Here is a 17,414-nt window from a genome sequence, read left to right as displayed (position 1 = left end):
GGTGGAGTGGCGAGCCAATCATGGCTGGACAGCCTCAGAGCTAATCGTACTTAGCTGAACACTTCCGTCACGCGGGGCTCATTAAAAGCCTCCCAATCTGCCTTGTGAGGACGGAAGAAGCCTTCAGGTAAGACTCCTCTTACTCTTTGTTAGCGTAGGGCAAGCCTGCGCTAGGTGAGGCTTGGCTCGGCAGTCGAGCTGAATCCTTGTACAAATATGCCGTCGCTCTGGGAATGTTCTCGGTATGACTTTGAATCGTCCTCTACCGACTTCTTTGACCGCTGTCATGTCTGGCCAAGGCCGAGAATCTTCTCCCCAGGGGTGGTTGTCTGTCTGTCTGCGATGGCCATCCCTCCTAGCCTTTTCCATCATCAACATCGCCCTCATCGCGACTGTCATTGCTTTGACTATTGTCTCTTCTCAAAATGATGGCTTTGTCACGGTTCCATCCAGCAACACCGCCAAGGATGGTGAGGTCGGCGACATTCCTGATACTCCCTGGAGCTTGGGTATACTCTGGACATCACTCCCCAGCTTTGTCTTCTCTCTTTTCGGTGCCTACTGGGCCTGGATAGCTGGCTCCCTTGCAGAGCGCCAACCCTACGTCGAACTTCGCAAAGAGGGTGGCGCCGACGCAAGAGTGTCGATTCTCCTCGACTACCGAGTCGTCGCCAGCATCTGGCGCTGGTGGGGGGCCTTTCGAAAGTCTCACTACATGGTCGGAGCTACTACTCTACTCTCCGTGTTTTTGACATACCTTGTTGCGCCATTCGCTGCACGGCTGTTTGTGTCGCAAGTCGTGACAGTTTCGAAGTCGCTCCCTATCGTGTACAATCAGACGTACACGGTCGACGGCATCGATTCTACTGTCGATTGGCGCCCTGTTTTCGACACCGTCTCCGCTACGCGGCTCTACGGGGGTAACAAGATTGCCTGGACGGACGACGAGCGCGCCTTTCGCCCGTTTGATGCCGACTCGGAACTTGCCACAGGAACGAGCATAGCGGCAAATACGACTGCGTATTCGGCCTACCTTAACTGTGAACTTGTAAAGGACTATACCATTACGTTAAGTGGGAGTTCGGTTCAAGTCTCTGGCAATGACAGAGGCTGCAGCTTCAAGCAGAGCTTTCCCACTTCAAGCTCGCAGGAGACATACTTCAAAACTACGGTCGAGTTTGGCTGCTCCGCCAAGGCATATTATAGCCGTTTGGTGTTTACTGCGGCCAAGTACTCCTCTTCAGCAAAGAACAACCTCAAAGACATCAAGGTCATCTCCTGTGCAACTGGATACCGCCAAGTCGCCGGTACCCTGCGAGTCTTGCCGTCAACAGACGCCCCAGTCATTCAGTCATTCGTCGAGACTGGCGAGCCAAATACCAGCCGACCAAAGCTTTGGAGAGTCTTTGAGCAGGACATTTTCGGGGCTGTGACCTTCAACCCAAAGATGAAGTGGTCAACTACAGACCTGGGGACTTTGATGCTGTACACTGCCCAGCGGGCGAAGCCGTCGGATCCCCTATCAACAGATGTCCTCATGGGGGCAATTCAGAGCGTCTTTACAGCCATCTACGTGAATGCGGTTGCGGTTCATGGCTTCGAGACGCTCTCGGAGCCCGAGAAGGCTACGGGTTCAGGCTTTGTTCCCACAACTCGGCTTTTCGTCGTCACCTGGGTTGCTGGCATTATCGTCGCATTTCTTGCCATCACCCTCTGCACCGTCGCCGTGGTCCATTTCCTTCTGCGTGACGCTCCATCAATCCTATCAGAGGAACCGCAGGGTTTGCTGTCCATGGCTGCGATTCTTGAAAAGAGCGACCTTCTTCGCGTGGCTTCTGAGATACGCCAGGACGTCGGCTTCGATGGAGAGATACGCGAGAGAGCTAAGGGACAGGCCGAAGTGAAGGACAGGAAGTGGAGAGTGGTGAAGCATCCTGAGACTGGGTACTGGGTTGTCAGGGCGGCGCGGAATGTCGAAATGGGGGCCGCAGAGCGTCTTTTGAGCTGAACGCACATGTAACGAATTGAACTAGTTCATGGACTAAGCTACTCACTAACTCTGATCTTATTCATCCCAAACGGTGATGCTGTGTACAAAGGTCCATCCCTCTTGACTCTCAAGGCCTGTGATAGCTTGGGTAACAACCTCCGGTCACCAAACTAGTCATCGCGACCGCTAGGCACAGTTCTAGACTGCCATCTTATGGGGTCGAAATAATTCATGCGCAAAGAACCAGTCGGTGAGGATGCGCTGTGCCTCATAGTTAGTTAATGTCTGTTGAGTAGATATCGCAAACATGTCCAGCTAGGTCAGGGGCGACAGCAGCTGGTGTGTCCGCGCTGTTTTTTTTTTGCCAATTCTAAGTCTAGTAGTACAAAATGGCATATAAACACATACAAACCAGCCTCCTCGTGGTCTGTTGTGTAAGAGCTGGCGATGTTACTGATTCTCTATCGCCCTTGTCACTCACCGAGCATTGGAGAGCTGGACTATAGAATCTCGGCCCCGAGCCCTAAAATCCATCATCTCTACAATTCCCACTTAACTGAAACAACAAAGTATCCCGAGCCAAGACATATCGCGATGTGTGTAGTCACCAAGTACTACTATTACTGCACCAAGTGCGGTCACTGCCTCACCAGCCGCCTCAAATGGAGCCACTGCCGCCACCCCGGCGAGCCCAAGAAAGGCTGCCAAATTCAAGAGGTCGTGGGGGAGCCTAAGTACCTCAACAAGAACTATTGCCGAAGATGCACCAAGTACTTCGTTGGCGACCCGCATCTTCTGGATCTCCGACCTTGAGCGCAACAGGGTCGAACGTGCACCTGGGTAGGAGCAACGCGATACCAAGAGCGACGAAATTGCTCGAGGGAACATAGCATATAATGAGCCTACTACTAGAAGGAATTCTGGGTCATAAGCTGGTCATTATTCATGAGCGACCATCTTTCAGCTTGATGTGTTAAGGCGTGGAGTTTGGAGTTTGGAGCCAGGGAAGCATAGCTCATTGTTTGCAGATGAAGCAAAAAGGTTAGGGGAAAGGACATCAGCCAGCAAGCTTGTCAATCAAAATCATTTCACAATTAACATTACATCTAATGGTATTGAATGTCATCCCATCGATCGCGAATCTAAAATCGTGAATGTCGCCCGACATGAGCTCCTCTCGACCTCTGAAGATCAAGCATGTCCTTGACGATTCCCTCTTTTCTGGCCCATACTTTGTTTTTCCCAGGGCCGTTCCACCTATGGATAGCAAAACCACCAGCTCTTTCTACTCCTATGAGTGAAGAGGCAATGATGGTGAATACTCGTGCTCACTGATTGTCTTTGTTGTCTCGTCAAAGACCTCGTGTACGTGTTCGTGGTGAACGCTGAAAAGCAACTCTCAAAGAGTAAACACATATGAATGGGTGAACATCATGTTTTTCTATTGGTGAACCTGAAGCCAGAAGTATAAACGTTCACTTTCTGCCGCCCTAGCCTGGTATTCTTGGTTGGCTACCCCTTTCTGAGTCTCACCCTGTTTTCTTCGCTATTTGTGTCAAAGTAGTCGCCATGGCCCAGAAGAAAGAAAAATCATCTGAGCGAACAAACAGAGCGGAAGAAGTCAAACAATGGGTCCAAGAGGGTAAGCGGCATGTAACTTTTATCGACAAGGCCGCTAACGTTGGTACAGGGCCGTATCCTCCTCCATCTGATGATGAGAACAACGCAACTCAGACTGACCCATCCTTCGAAACCAAGTGGAATGAATTAGTAGAACAACATCGTGCTGCGCGTCATGCTCTCCACGAGATCGAGAACAAGATGTGGGAAATGCAATACAGTCGCCAGCAGATGTCGACAGCAGGGCCATCGGCCCCCCGTCCACAATCTTCGCATCCTAATAACCCAGATGCCGGTTCTAGAGGAATTCTAAGTGAAGCCCTTGGGCTGTACAATGATATGGCAAAGTTAGGGATAGCACATCAGGAGCAGGCTGAGTTGGAGCACATTGATCTGGAGGAACAACAACGAAGAAAGGAGCTAAAGCAAGCACAGAACATTTGGGCCAGGTTCGATCGCCACAGCCAGCCTCGACGTAGATAAACTAGGAAGAGGCACGAGCGAAAGCCAGCGGCGCAAAGCTAGGGTGTAGCAAATGACAAGCAAGACTTTGATGCCTGCTGCAAATGTTGGCAGGCCTATTGATGACACGATCATTTTCAACTATAGTTCGACAGCGAATGGCTGTGCCACCTTTACCGAGTCAAGTGGTTCAATGAGATACCGCGAATTTGGAACGGAGGTAGAGCGATTTTTATGAAAGAGACTGTGGACTAAAAAAAAGTAGCAAGAAGGAACACTGTTGATATATTCATGTTCTACAAGACAAGGACAAGAGCTGCCACAGTGACCAAAGTAGAAACAAGCGGCAAAACCCTACCACCGACCCTAGCTGCAGAACCTTGCTTCGCCCACGCCTCGCATCCCTCTTCCTTGTTTGTCGAAACAATGGCAAAGCTCTTAATCGGATACAGGACGCCCTGACATTCACCGCCCTTCTCAGTCTGACAGGTGCTCTCAAACCAAGGAAAGTCATCAGCGTCAACGTTGTCACCATCGGTAATCTGCTGACAATTTGAGAAGGCGTAGACGTATAATGACCATGCAGAGACCTCTCCACTTTCGTCTTCGGTAGTCTTATTCAGCAACTCAGACCGAATTTGGGAGTAATTCGCCTTGGAGTCAAAGCCGTCACGATTTTGTAGGAGCCAATTGACACCAGACAACCTGTCCTCGATGGGTTCCAGGGCTTCTTAGAATCCGGTGTCGTTAGATTGCGAAAAGATATCCGTGAGGTTGAAGCAGGTAAGCTCTGTTGGGATGCTGGATGTTGTGAGAATTATGCCTTTTGAGGTATCTTTGGCCTGGCAGGACTCTTCCTGGTCGTTTGTAAAGAATGCAACGGTCAAGTTGCCAGCACTTCAATCCAAGAGTTAGCTAGAACGCAGGCATGTAGGACCTTGTCAATTTGTTCTTACCCTCCCACATCCTTCGCCGAGGCAAACAAGAGCAAAGATGAAATCAACGAGACTGTCAAAAGCATCGTGGCGGAATAGCGACTCTCTCGACACGCTTTAGTAGTTAAGTTAGGGGTATTTTGCCAGAGGATCGTGGTGTACTTTATTCGAATAGCACACACAACCAGCAGTGCAGTGGCAGCAAATGCTTTATAAGGGTTAATGAGCCACTGATCGACTCGATCCGAGCCCGTCTCAGCGCTGTTACATGCGTCATAATCTGGCGACCTCCACCGCGCAGCAACCAACAGCCTCTGCATGAACTACAGCGTCCCGGGCTCCCCGACACTCCCTAAACGCGGTAGGCTTAAAATTAAAGTCAGGCTTTGAATGCATTTCGCAACCAACAGGATCATCCTTCCCGGATACAACGTGGTTCCATGGCTTGGAGCTGGATCAACAAGCTCATCCCTGCCGTAGGATTCCCAGCCCCCAAACCCAACCAACGAGCTTGGAGTAACCACGTCACTGTTCAGGGAGGCAGTGCAAATCCGAGTCGCCAGTTGCCACGCGACGGTTTCAAGCCTATGATGTTTTGAATAGATCCTCGAGCCTTCAAACTTTAGGAAAGATACAGTACGTGTTGTGAATGATAGTGAGGCCATTGGTAATGTAGTGCCTGACACAAAGGTTGTCAAGGAGCGTGCTGGCATGGCTCTCTGGTGGTGGTGGAAGTTGACTGGAAGAAACTTCACTTACACAATGTGTGTGAATTTTCTTACTATCCCAGTTCCAGTTTCGATACCTTTTCAGTCATTAAGGGCTTCAGTGTTGCATCTTGTGTGAAACCAATCACGACTCAGGCCAAGCAGCTTGGCATTACTATGTAACTGCTCGTGAACGTCTCCACTTCGCTCCAAGACCATCAAGTTCCCAAAGGGTGAATTAACCTCCTACACTGTGGGCTATCGATGGGCGATGATTTAACATTTTCCTTCAGGACTTTGATGGCCCTGGTTGTTGTAAATTCTACGTCTTTTCTCCAAGCGTCAAAGACGGTGTCGGGCACATGATAGAACGCGCAATGAGGGTTGTCAGACCTGCAGCCATGAAGAACCGTGGCCCAGACCTCAAAGTTTTACTTATGCTCTGATTTAAAGCGTGTATTTCCTTGAGCATCGGTTCAACCTCCACGACACCTCGTCACGGTCCCCGCCTTGCGGGCCACAAATACATGGCGTTTCGGTTCAAGGCTCTGGACCGTTATCACTCCTTCTTGTTCTTCTCGAGGCGCAGTTGCCACAGGAGCGCCAAGCCCGTAGCAATAGATCCTGTTCCCTCCCAGATAGACGCAGCCTGCCAACCCTGAACCCAAAATATTGAGGCGCTGAGCAGTCTCATGGGCACTGACGCAGCAAAGAAGGCGGTGTTGTTTTGATAGGCAGCCAGTGAATAGTATATGCCCATGCCAATGGCCGCCAAGGCATTGCCCCTCACTGAAGGGAGGGCCGCGAGAGGTAGATTGAGAAATTCGAGCGTGTAGCTGGGGTTGATGAGAGTAGAGACGCCTGAGACGAAGGCTGACACTCCGAACGCGGTGATGGTGATTTGTACCGACGAGACCATGTTGATTCTTCTTGAAACTGTAAGAGAAAGGTTGATTGATGAGATTTATTGAGTCATTAATGAGACGCGGTTGGCTACATGAAACCGCTGCCGCGTTTGCCGTGTAACTCGGACAAACGCTAATCCGTCAGGAGATCGACCAACACACTGATTCCAAACCTCGGCTTTGGGTTGAAACCGTATGCTCTAACATTCTATTGGATCACCGTTGAAGTAGTGTCACTGTCATCAGCTCGCTTTCGAGCGCCCTACTATACCCATTCACCATTTGGTCAATAGAGCAACCGAGATGATGGAAGGAAGAATGAAACATGGCCGTGACAACCTAACAAGTTGAACTTGGGTTGACACCACACCTTTCGCTGCAGAGATTATGCATATAAATACACCGAGAATTTTCATGTGTCGAAAATTGCAAAGTGAGGCTCATTGGAGTGTTAAATTCATTCGGCTAGGCATGCTGTGCTGGATGGTCGCTTGATGGATGTGTGTGTTTAGTTCCCTAACAGCACGAGGTCGAAATTGCCATGGGTATTAATAGACTAGGGATTTGGGCCTCTCAAACCCTCTTGGAAATATTTATTCACTAGTCTTTTGATCCATCCTGATTTTTTCAAGGCTTTAGAAGCCGATTAGACTGAAAAGTCGGGATCTCGTCTTGCACTCTCGATAATTCGCTTAGCCTGTGTAGGGTAGGCCATGCTTGGGTGTGGGAGTTATCGTCATGATTATCCAAAAGCAGGATTCATCATCCAGATCAACCAATAGAATGCAGCGAGGCGAATGCTACGTCATAAGCCCCATGAGCTATAACCAGCGGTCTGAGCACTGTCTTTTCAAGCCACATTCAAGGATTATCAATCCATTCTGAGCACCGCCTGTTCTCCGAACCCCCTGGACTATGGAAGCCTTAATTTCCCAGGTGTTAAACAAGTCTGGCGAAGAGACGAAAGACCAAGGTGGCGATCAGCCATCCACCAAGGAGAGGCTGACGAAAGAGATCCAAAAACGCATCGATGAAGCCTCAAATTTGCAGGAAGAGTCTATCCAGCTTCACGAGCAGGCGGATAAAGCCGAAGATCCGAAAGTTGCCGAAGACTTAAAATTCCAAGCTCGCGAAACGGACAAGAAGGCAGCCAAGCTGATGAAGACGGCCGAGCGACTCGAGGCAGGATGGATTCAGGGAGGCGCCTTTGGCACTGGAATCGGTGCTGGGATTGCGAGCGGCATCGGGGTCACCGTTGGAACTTTGCTTACAGGGGTTGTCGCGATCCCAACATCGGGCTTGGGCATGTTGATAGGGGCTGGAACAGGTTTGGTTCATGGTCCCTGGGTTAAGTTTACCGAGGCTTTCAGCAAGGAAGAGGCCGACTCGATTGTACAAGACGCTCAGAAGGAAGCCGACAATATCATCAAGTCAGAAAAGTCAGAAAAGTCGGAAAAGTCGTGACCGCTACTGATGCTGGATGGGATTTGGGATGGAGCGCTGGACAAAACATTCAGACTGTATCATGATTTTTGATGAGTGAGACTGCAACAACATAAAATTGGCGTATATCTACTTTTGACTGAGAATAGATTGCATGGCGAACCTGCACATCTTGATGCCAGAAGTGAGCGGGTGAGTGGCGAGCGTCATCAATGGCCACGGCCCAATGTGGGAGTTTCTCCATTGCATTCTCATGAAGAGCGTCAACTCTTGTCTTATGGATACACTAAACGTGCTATTCATATCAACATATTCTTAAATGCGTCCCCACGACGAACAAATAATCACTGTCTTTAATCCCCATCCTTCATGAAACATATCAAAGCATCGCATCTGGCTTTCCCTACCAACATGTTTCTGTTTGCCACCTATCACGACTTGCGGTTGTTCCCGAGCATCCCGGCACTTCGAATACTCGTGACGGCGTCTTGGACGGGAGGAAATAGGCGAATGGAAAGGCTATAATCGCTGTTTTCCGGAATCGACTCGGTCGCTTTCTCGATGATACCCGGCAAACTTTATAGCTCCTCATAATCCTCAAATCGGTACCCTCCTTCAGGCACATAGTGCAGTGTACCACGCGAGAATTCGGGCGTCTCCGCCATTGAATCACTCTCCACGCTGGTAAAGATGATGGGCCACATCTGTCGGAACCGCGTCACGAATGTCATCTTCTCAATCTCCTCACCGTTGATGGCATGAATGGTGAAGCTAAGCTTGTGCTCCTTGGAAGAGTCCTTAGGAGTTGAGCAAGAGAACTCCCACGAGGATTTAGCCCACGTTTCGGGGTCGAGCATGATGGAGCCTTCACCGCGTCCGTCCTTGTCGATAGCAAGAGACTGCATAAAGACCTCGACCTTGGAAGGATCACAGACTTGATCGGATTCTGTGAGATCGACGCGGATTGTCTGGTTTGACCATCTGTAAGAAATTGCATGACCGCATGGCGTGGAGTACTTACGGGCTGGTAGTTCCGGTCCTTGAGATCAACAGCTTTCAGAGTTACCCATACCGCTGGGGGCTCAGGTTCCTCGTAGCAGTCTTTGCCGAATGTTAGACAATGCTGAGCGACAGTAAAGAAGAAATTTTGATGCTTACGGAGGGCTTTGCAAATGTCGAATGCCGCAATGGGCGACGTGAGCATGGCCGCGATGAAAGGGAGGGCAAGGTAACGCATCTTGGCAGTTTGTCTGGAAACAGTTGTGCACAGTAGCTGGGTGGATTGAGTCAAGGAGAAGATATTGAATCGCCGATTTAAGGCTACGCAAGATGTTTTCTTGAACGGCGCAGAGTATCTAATTATATAGCAGACGCCCGAGATATATCGGGCCCCGACCCGAGAGGTCTGGGAATGAATGTTGAGCTCGTCTATATCAAAGGCATGTTGGTCGGCCGGCACCATGACGCGTCCCCAAGGCCAGCCTATCAAAAAGACATGAGAGATGCTTTGCAGGGGAACGATTCCTTTCGGCTGTTGCCTATCACAGAAGGCCCATGAAGGATTCCTCAACTCACCAATGACAGTGTGTCAGGTGGTCTGCTCACTGACGCAACTGGACGCCCAGAGTTACAGGTGACGCCAAGGCAGTTTTAGCCACGAACTGGGGTAACTCTATACGAGTTAAGGTAGACGAGAATGTGGGGCCATGCTAGGCAAAGAGGCATGGGAGTTTCCGGTGTCTGGGGAAAAGCGGCGCGCCTTGACTGTAATTATTTTCAAGCCCTATGCTTCCCTATGTCATGGTTGAGTTTCTGAACAGCTTGCATTTGTGGAAGAGACAAAGGAGGGCGACGTCACCCTCCGCAGGCCTGGCTTTGATCAACCAGTTGGATTCCTTGCATCGTGGCTTCGGCAGGATGATGACCCGTTTCGGCCCTGAGGCAGCTGCAGGAAACAAAGATCAGACCACCCAGAACCAATAACTTGACACGTTGCCATTGCCCAGATCTGGAAACACAGCATGTGGTGACGCCTCTGCTATACGCGAGTGCAAAGGAGCCTGGTATGCACAGTGACGAGGAAAACCATGGCCATTTCAACTGCCGTGACTCATGGGAGTGGGCTTTGGGTACTGAAAGGAAGGCGAAGCAGACGACAAGGCGTATTGTAATTCATTTGAGACACGCCTCGTAAGACCAAAACTGAATGAAACGGTTTGGCCAAGGAGGCTCTAACCGCCAAAGCCCGCTTTGTAAGGATGCCTTTAATCTGATCTTGATGCTTAGGATGTGACGATTGTCCTGGGCTCGCCAGTTTTTAACAAGTGTCCATTGACCCAAATGTGAGTCAATAAGATGGACAACCCCAAGATTCAGGCCCGGCAGATTACGACACCTATCACAAAACAGCAGAGATGATAGGTAAGATGCATGGCACTCAAGATGTGGTCAAGGCAGCCCATGCGGAGCCATGCTGTGTGGGTGTGAGCTTAACAGAGTGGGGCGAATCCAGGCACTTGATGGCCTTTGCCGAGGCGCCCATCAGACAATGCGTCGCTGAACTTAGTTAGAGTTTGTATTGACATCCCAGATCTTTCTTTCTGGGTGGCCTACGAGTTTATACTGGACTTCAGTTGCGGATTACGTGAATCTCAGGGGTCTTGGATGCAGCGTTTCTGTCTATCTACTAAAATGGACGTCCATGCATGCGCTGCTCGAGACCAATAACTCGTTAGTTAGCTATTCTACTAGAAGAGCCAAAGTATTGGTAACGTATAGTCGGTGAGTACAGGTATAGAAGTTTTCTATGGTTTTTTTGCAGCGCCTGTGGAAGAGAGGCGGATTGATGTCCCGTGTGAGATCATCTCCGAGACCTAATCTCTGACAAAAAACCTCCTTCATTGCCCATAGATGGTCATTTATATTAAGAAACTTTGTGCTAATTTCCTAAGTTATCGATTAAAACTTTCATTAAAGGTTCTCTGGGATGAATGAGAGTGTGTTTGGTAAAATTATGAGAAAGTCGCTGGCAAGAGAGCCATCCTGAGCTGAATAGGGTGCCTAATCTCACAATAGCAAGGAACGGGGGAGAAAAAGAGGTGGAAAGAAAAGGGCAATAAGTTTCAGTAATATTAATCTAGCAGAGTAGTTTGTAGCAGATGGGAAAGTGGTGGAAACGACGTTGGATTCTTCTGGGAAACGGCCAGCCAGATGGCGTGCGTCCCCGTGCACCCCATCTCAACAACCTCGTCACGTTTTTAACTCGTTCGTATTGGAAAACGGAGAATGAGGCTACAAGAATATTATGTAGCAGCATATCACTGTATTATAGGCTCATGAACTCTATGTCACCTCGCCGAAGAGTCAGATCTTGATATTCCGCAGATGGAATACTTCAACCCCCCGGAACCTCGGCATGGAACTCGGACACATGATTAACTTCTGCTGCAGTAAGTTATGCAAACCAATGATGGAATGGGACATATATCATAGATTGAATCTACCCTGTTTGATGATGTAATAAGTGGGTGTGAAGTACGAATTCTTGCTGCTTTAATAGTTACTGTTGTTGGTATCAACGACCTCTCTCAAAGGAGCTGTTGAGCACAATCTCCAATGTTCACATTGATACAAGAACAAATGAACCAGAGGCGAATACCGCTCAAACCCTCAAACCTATGGCAGTATTCAAGCCCAAAGTGGAAGAAATCTTGGGATGTTCCAGGGCAATGTCTGATTTTCTTTTTCATCTTGCCCACCCTTCCATCCATGGTGGTGCGACAATCCCTGGAGCCCATCTATTCCTTCAACAGCACGCACCATAGAAGTGCAGACATTTAAAATTTGCAATGCCAGAGACAGGAGATCATGTTTGCGACTGGTCATTCTAGATGTGGTCTGGGGTACAACGCCCCTTGTTCCATGACTTGTGGCTGGTCACTTCTGAAAGGTTATCCGTGAACACAATTTTCTCATAAACTGGATACTGGAGTAAAGGTATGCCATTAATGTAGCTTTGAGTGCAAACGAATGAGATCGTTGAGCAAGATGCTCCCCGACATCAGCAAGGCCACACTGGGCACCAGCCAGTCACGCATCTCTAGAGCTGCAGGACGCCATTTAAGGCGGCACTAACATATTCTTCTTCATCAAAACTCCCCAAAAGGAAAATGCAATCTTGTTAGAGCCCGTCTTGCAATATGGATGGATCTTCGGATCGGGGCAACCGGCAACCGAAAGTCGTCTATGTTCCATGCAAGGCGAGCGCTGAACTGTGCAACAGTGAAATGCGATCTAGATGAACAACTTCAGTAGCGTATCAAGTATCCACCACTTCCCAAGAGAAAGAAAATATTCTCGATGATTGCTAGATGTAGACTCAATGGGATGCCACTTGTCCCACGGTCTCGTATTCCCGATTACAATGCCCAACCAAGTGGGCTGACAACAGGTCCACCTCTCCGGTATTTACGGTCGCACATCCCGCGGTGTGTGGGCTTGTCATTTCTGAGAGGAATAAGACTTCCCTAACGGGCTTGCAATCCCGCGGTTTGGCACTATTAGTCGATAATTATAAATCCGTTGTCTTGAAAACACCGGTTTGGGGCCATGCCCATCCTCGGTTCATGGTGATGCTAACAACCCCATAAAACCTGTTGAAGAATTGCCTGCATCATATGATCGAATATCGCGTATAGCACATTCTCACCTAACGGGCCCTCCAACCCTCCATTCTAGATCCATTCACCCACGCTGTTGGGACTAGAAGTTGCATCCCACGTCGCCACATGCCGGTCCTACGTTGTTTGCGTGGCCCTGACCCTGGCCCTGACGAACTGGCAACAAGCGAACTTGCTCGAGCCCTGGCAGCCAACCAACATGTGGAATCATGTCACTATAAAGTGCCGTCCGACCCGTGAAGGTGGATCGGGCTGCTCACGGTGGAGTTGAGCTAAACCAATCGGACAAAATCGCCGTCAGACCTGCGATGCCTCCTACTGGACACTGGGACTAATCAGATCGAGTGACGACAATCATCACGCCCGAGCACGGTTCATCCCTTCTCGGTTCCGTTGTGTCCCACGCTTGAACCACAGAAAGTTCTCACCAACACGCGAGCCATTGCGTAACGAACCAACCAACACCTCTGCTCGGGCCGTTTCCGCTCAGCTTACCCATAGCCGATCCCAAAGTCTTGGTCATATCAATCGTATCAGATTAGATTAGATTGGGGCCAAGTCACGCTGACCATCAGACCCGCGGCATTTCCGAAGTTCTCGTACCCTGTGGACCCGCTGTTGGTTCCAACTCCGGTGGTTCTAGCCTTGGGATCCCTGTCACTCGGGAGACGGAACCCAGACATCCCGCACCCCGATGCCGATTCTGCCGGTCAAGTATGGAGACTCGATCATGGTTAAAAGGAGGCAACATGATTAAATCTTATCAGATGCGTGGTTATCTAGCTGGGTTCCCCTAGTTTGAACGTGCGTCAAGTCGTTTAAAGACAAGCAGTGACCCTTGAGCAGTTTGCGCTCATTTCTTTCCTTATTCTTGAAGGTTAATTCCTCTACATTCCTCGCTCCCTTACACCAAACCCAGTGATCAGCATTTAATCATGGGATTGTGGAACAGGCTCCGACCTAACAGCGCAGAGGTTACCAGCCCGTCGACTGGAGAATCGCCTACCAACCTCACGCCTGTCACCAGCCATGGAAAGGGTCCGGCTGGTCTGTCTCCCGAAGATGGAAACCCAACCACCACCGAGGATGCTGTGCCAACGGAGGATGTGACAGAAGGCGTCAGGGATATGCAAGCCATCACGCTGGTGTGGACAAAGAAGTCACTGATTTGCGCGCTTATCTCTGTCTGGTTTGTCTACTTGTTGAATGCCTTTCAGAGTTCGACTGCTGGCAGCCTCCTGCCCTATGTCACTAGCGATTTCGGGGCGCATTCACTGCTCACTGTCATTGATGTCGTCGCGAGCTCGATGACGGCTGCAGTCTTCATTCCTCTGGCCAAGTTCCTCGATATTGCTGGTCGAGCTGAGGGCTACCTTCTTATGGTGGCCTTTGCAGACCTGGGCTTGATTATCATGGCCACCAGCAAGAATCTTTCCACCTACTGTGCTGCCAACGTAAGTAGCGAGTCTCGACAAGCAAGACAACCTGTATGGTATGCTAACATGAGAAACAGGTCTTTTACCAGGTCGGCTTCACTGGTCTCATCTACAGTATCGACGTCATCACAGCCGACTCCACCAACCTGCAGAACCGAGCCTTGGCATATGCTTTCACGTCATCCCCCTACATGATCTCAGCCTTTGCTGGATCATACGCCTCTGAGAAGATGCTCGACACCATCAACTGGCCCTGGGGTTTCGGCATTTTTGCATTCCTCACACCTGTTATCTGTGCACCTCTGTTCTGCATCTTGAAGTACAATTTACACAAAGCCAGGAAGAATATTCTTCCCAAGAAGCCCAGCGGGCGTACTTTTGTGCAGAGCGTCTGGCACTATGTTATTGAATTCGATGGTTTGTCTCATCCCGCTCTCCTTGTGTGACTGTTTAAGGCTCACCTATTACTTCGCACAGCTCTTGGCATCTTCCTGTTTGCCGCCGGTTTGGTCATCTTCCTCCTGCCGTTCAACATCGCGGCCATGGCCCCCCACGGATGGGCTACAGGATACATCATCGCCATGATAGTTGTTGGATTCGTTCTCCTCGTCATGTTCGCCTTGAATGAGCTCTACCTCGCGCCAATTCCTTTCCTGAGGTTCGACTTCTTGACTGACCGAACCCTGGTTGGTGCCTGTCTTCTGGACCTGACGTATCAGCTCTCCTACTACTGCTGGAACAACTATTTCACGTCCTTTCTGCAAGTCGTCAACTATCTTTCCGTCGCAGAAGCCGGATATATCGCCAACACTTTCAACGTCGTTTCCGGTTTCCTCCTCTTCCTTGTTGGTTGGGGCATTCGCAAGACAGGATACTTCAAGTGGCTTCTCTGGGTTGGCGTTCCCCTTTATATCTTGGCCCAAGGTCTGATGATTTACTTCCGAAACCCTACTGGATACGTCGGATATATTGTTATGACGCAGATCTTCATCTCCATAGGTGGCAGTGTCTTCACCATCTGCATGCAGCTCGCGGTTCTTGCAGCTGTCGATCACCAACATGTGGCAGCAGCCTTGGCTATGCTGAGTGTCACTGGAACTGTCGGTGGCTCCATTGGGTCTACCATTTCTGGTTCCATCTGGACCAACACCTTCCAGAAGGCTTTGATCATGTATTTGCCTTCGAGCGCGCTGCCGAGCCTCGACGACATCTACGAAAACCTGGATACGCAGCTGAGTTTCCCCCGAGGTAGCGTTGAGCGCATTGCAATCCAGAAGGCCTACGGTTATGCCCAAACCCGAATGTTGGCAGCTGGAACCGCTCTTATGGCGGCATCTTTCGTCTGGGTCGCTCTCATTAGAAACCTCAAGGTCTCGGAGATGAAGCAGACAAAGGGCAACGTCTTCTAGACGATATCTCGTCTATCTTTCTTTTAGGGGCCAGTATGCCCTGTTATTTACAAATAGTACATAATATCTAAACTAAGTTGAAGCTATGTTTTCCACAGTATCGTGATGCTCTGCTTGTCTCTTCTGAGGAGCCTATTGGTGTTTCAGCAACGAGTTTGTATATAGCAAGCACACATTAAGTCAACATGCTTGTTAAACACCCTAGTACTGATTATGAAGAATGGATGACTTTTACTTCTCATTTTGCAACATTGCAGCGATGTATAGATGTGCTGGGCTCTACAGCATGCCGTTGAGGAGAGTCACTTCGGCAGCCGAGACAGAATCCAGAGGAAAGTAGATACGCCGGCATAACTTTTCAATCTGGAGACGATCATAGACACCATGGAAGTAATAAAGAATGGGTTGAACACCTTGGATGTTTAGTTTCCGGCACTAACAAGCTGAGCTGGGGCAAACCTTTTCGTTCTCTCAGCACCCGCAGAATCGCCAACACAAACGTTGATGGTGGCAAGCGCATCTTGAGATTATCAGTCGCCGGTACTGGGGCCGAGATGTAGTCATCCCTATTCACGCCTGAGGCTTCATGCTCCCGGGCCATATCACGAAGACTCGCCAGTTGTTGGGCAACAGCAGGTGAGTGTGAAGATTCGGACGACGTCAACTCTGCGACTTGGATGGCATTCAAAGCCTGTCGCCCAAATGAGGAGTCACCCTCTTCTTGGGTGTGATCTCCAAAGACATCATGCTGTCGAACTACTGGGTTGCTACTGTTCGAGCAGTGCGGTGAAGGCACCGTGTTGTCCGTAGAGTCCCGGTTTTGCAGCTGTTCCTTCAGACCATCGACTTCAAGCTGAAGGTCTGCAAGCTTGGCTTCAAAACGCGCAAAGTAGGAAAGCGTATCTTGACTTGGTATGCTGCTTCAAGATGATCAACTCTGAACTAGGTATTGATACGTGGCCTGTGTGGCATGCCTGACCTGTACGTCCTCAGGCGGTCGGGCACTGCGCGGATTGCCACCCCTTGGGCAGTCCAACCCTGAGATGGTGCAGTTGGAGCAAGGCACGAGACGGTTACATCGAACCTGTCACAGAAGAAGCATGAGCCTGTTGGTCATCCATCTACCGGTCGATCCATTGGCTGCAGGTAGATCTTACCTTGCGTGCTCGGCAATTGTGGCACTAGGAACGCGTCGTTAGCATCACCGTGTCGCGTCAACGTTTGGTGTGTGTCGGTGACTGACAGCTCTTGGAATCACTCTTTGCTTGGGGGCCGTTTCTTGAGATTCCATGATAGAGTATGAGACAGGATCGAAGTAGAAAGGTTGACCTTGAGGAAATGGGTCTCGGTAGTTGAAAGGCGGAGTCAACAAGGCATCCGGGCCCGGCTGAGTAAAGTCCGGGGCTTGGGCCCATTCCGGAATAGCGAAACGTGCATTGATCAATGACGCAACACCTGACTCGTATCTATAACAATGAATTGTGTCTCGAGGACACGAACACGGCCCAGGTATAAATGCAAAGAAGGTGGTCAAAAAGGAGAGCGAGGCAAAAAGACGAGGATGCTCCCCCGGGAAGGCTCGAACTTCCGATCTCCCGATTGTCTGCAAGTAACAGTCGGACGCTTTAGCCAACTAAGCCACAGGGGATATGTTGTTGCGTGGCTTCAACGGTCCCAAACTCGCCTCTTGAGCTGGGACTGCCACACCCAGAAGACAGGACATTTGAGATCAACGAGGGGATGAATGAGTCCTTTAACCGTTCCCGTAGTGAGCTTCTCCCAAGGTGGACCTAACTAGTTTTTCAATGGTCCCATTCACGTATGGCTC

General features: G+C 49.8%; 5 protein-coding genes and 1 non-coding gene across 6 annotated transcripts; 3 read left to right on the top strand and 3 right to left on the bottom strand.

Moving 5' to 3' along the window:
- Positions 1–286: 286 nt before the first annotated feature.
- On the top strand, positions 287–2,008 carry LRP88_03958 (DUF3433 domain-containing protein; the record flags this gene model as incomplete). Its single annotated transcript, XM_083240551.1, has 2 exons — positions 287–1,040; positions 1,245–2,008. The coding sequence occupies 2 exons, from the start codon at positions 287–289 to the stop codon at positions 2,006–2,008; spliced, it is 1,518 nt and encodes a 505-aa protein (XP_083103841.1).
- Positions 2,009–6,273: 4,265 nt separating this feature from the next.
- LRP88_03957 (uncharacterized protein) lies at positions 6,274–6,633 on the bottom strand (the record flags this gene model as incomplete). The annotated part of the gene is made up of 1 exon (XM_083240550.1): positions 6,274–6,633. The coding sequence occupies one exon, from the start codon at positions 6,631–6,633 to the stop codon at positions 6,274–6,276; it is 360 nt and encodes a 119-aa protein (XP_083103840.1).
- A 901-nt stretch (positions 6,634–7,534) lies between these two features.
- On the top strand, positions 7,535–8,083 carry LRP88_03956 (uncharacterized protein; the record flags this gene model as incomplete). Its single annotated transcript, XM_083240549.1, has 1 exon — positions 7,535–8,083. The coding sequence occupies one exon, from the start codon at positions 7,535–7,537 to the stop codon at positions 8,081–8,083; it is 549 nt and encodes a 182-aa protein (XP_083103839.1).
- Positions 8,084–8,640: 557 nt separating this feature from the next.
- Positions 8,641–9,299, bottom strand: LRP88_03955 (uncharacterized protein; the record flags this gene model as incomplete). Its single annotated transcript, XM_083240548.1, has 3 exons — positions 8,641–9,030; positions 9,084–9,163; positions 9,221–9,299. 3 exons carry the CDS (start codon positions 9,297–9,299, stop codon positions 8,641–8,643), a joined length of 549 nt encoding a protein of 182 aa, XP_083103838.1.
- Positions 9,300–13,676: 4,377 nt separating this feature from the next.
- LRP88_03954 (putative MFS transporter) lies at positions 13,677–15,586 on the top strand (the record flags this gene model as incomplete). Its single annotated transcript, XM_083240547.1, has 3 exons — positions 13,677–14,195; positions 14,255–14,594; positions 14,655–15,586. The coding sequence occupies 3 exons, from the start codon at positions 13,677–13,679 to the stop codon at positions 15,584–15,586; spliced, it is 1,791 nt and encodes a 596-aa protein (XP_083103837.1).
- Positions 15,587–17,150: 1,564 nt separating this feature from the next.
- Positions 17,151–17,234, bottom strand: LRP88_03953. Its single transcript has one exon. It is a non-coding gene; the product is annotated as a tRNA-Asn (tRNA).
- Between the last annotated feature and the right edge of the window lie 180 nt (positions 17,235–17,414).

This window comes from Fusarium phalaenopsidis, assembly GCF_050370095.1.
Source record: "Fusarium phalaenopsidis strain FUZ10S chromosome Unknown contig_32288, whole genome shotgun sequence".
NCBI classification, from domain to species: Eukaryota; Fungi; Ascomycota; class Sordariomycetes; order Hypocreales; family Nectriaceae; genus Fusarium; species Fusarium phalaenopsidis.
Note: the sequence above shows the minus strand (reverse complement) of the source record. Positions and strands in the feature narration are given on the sequence as shown.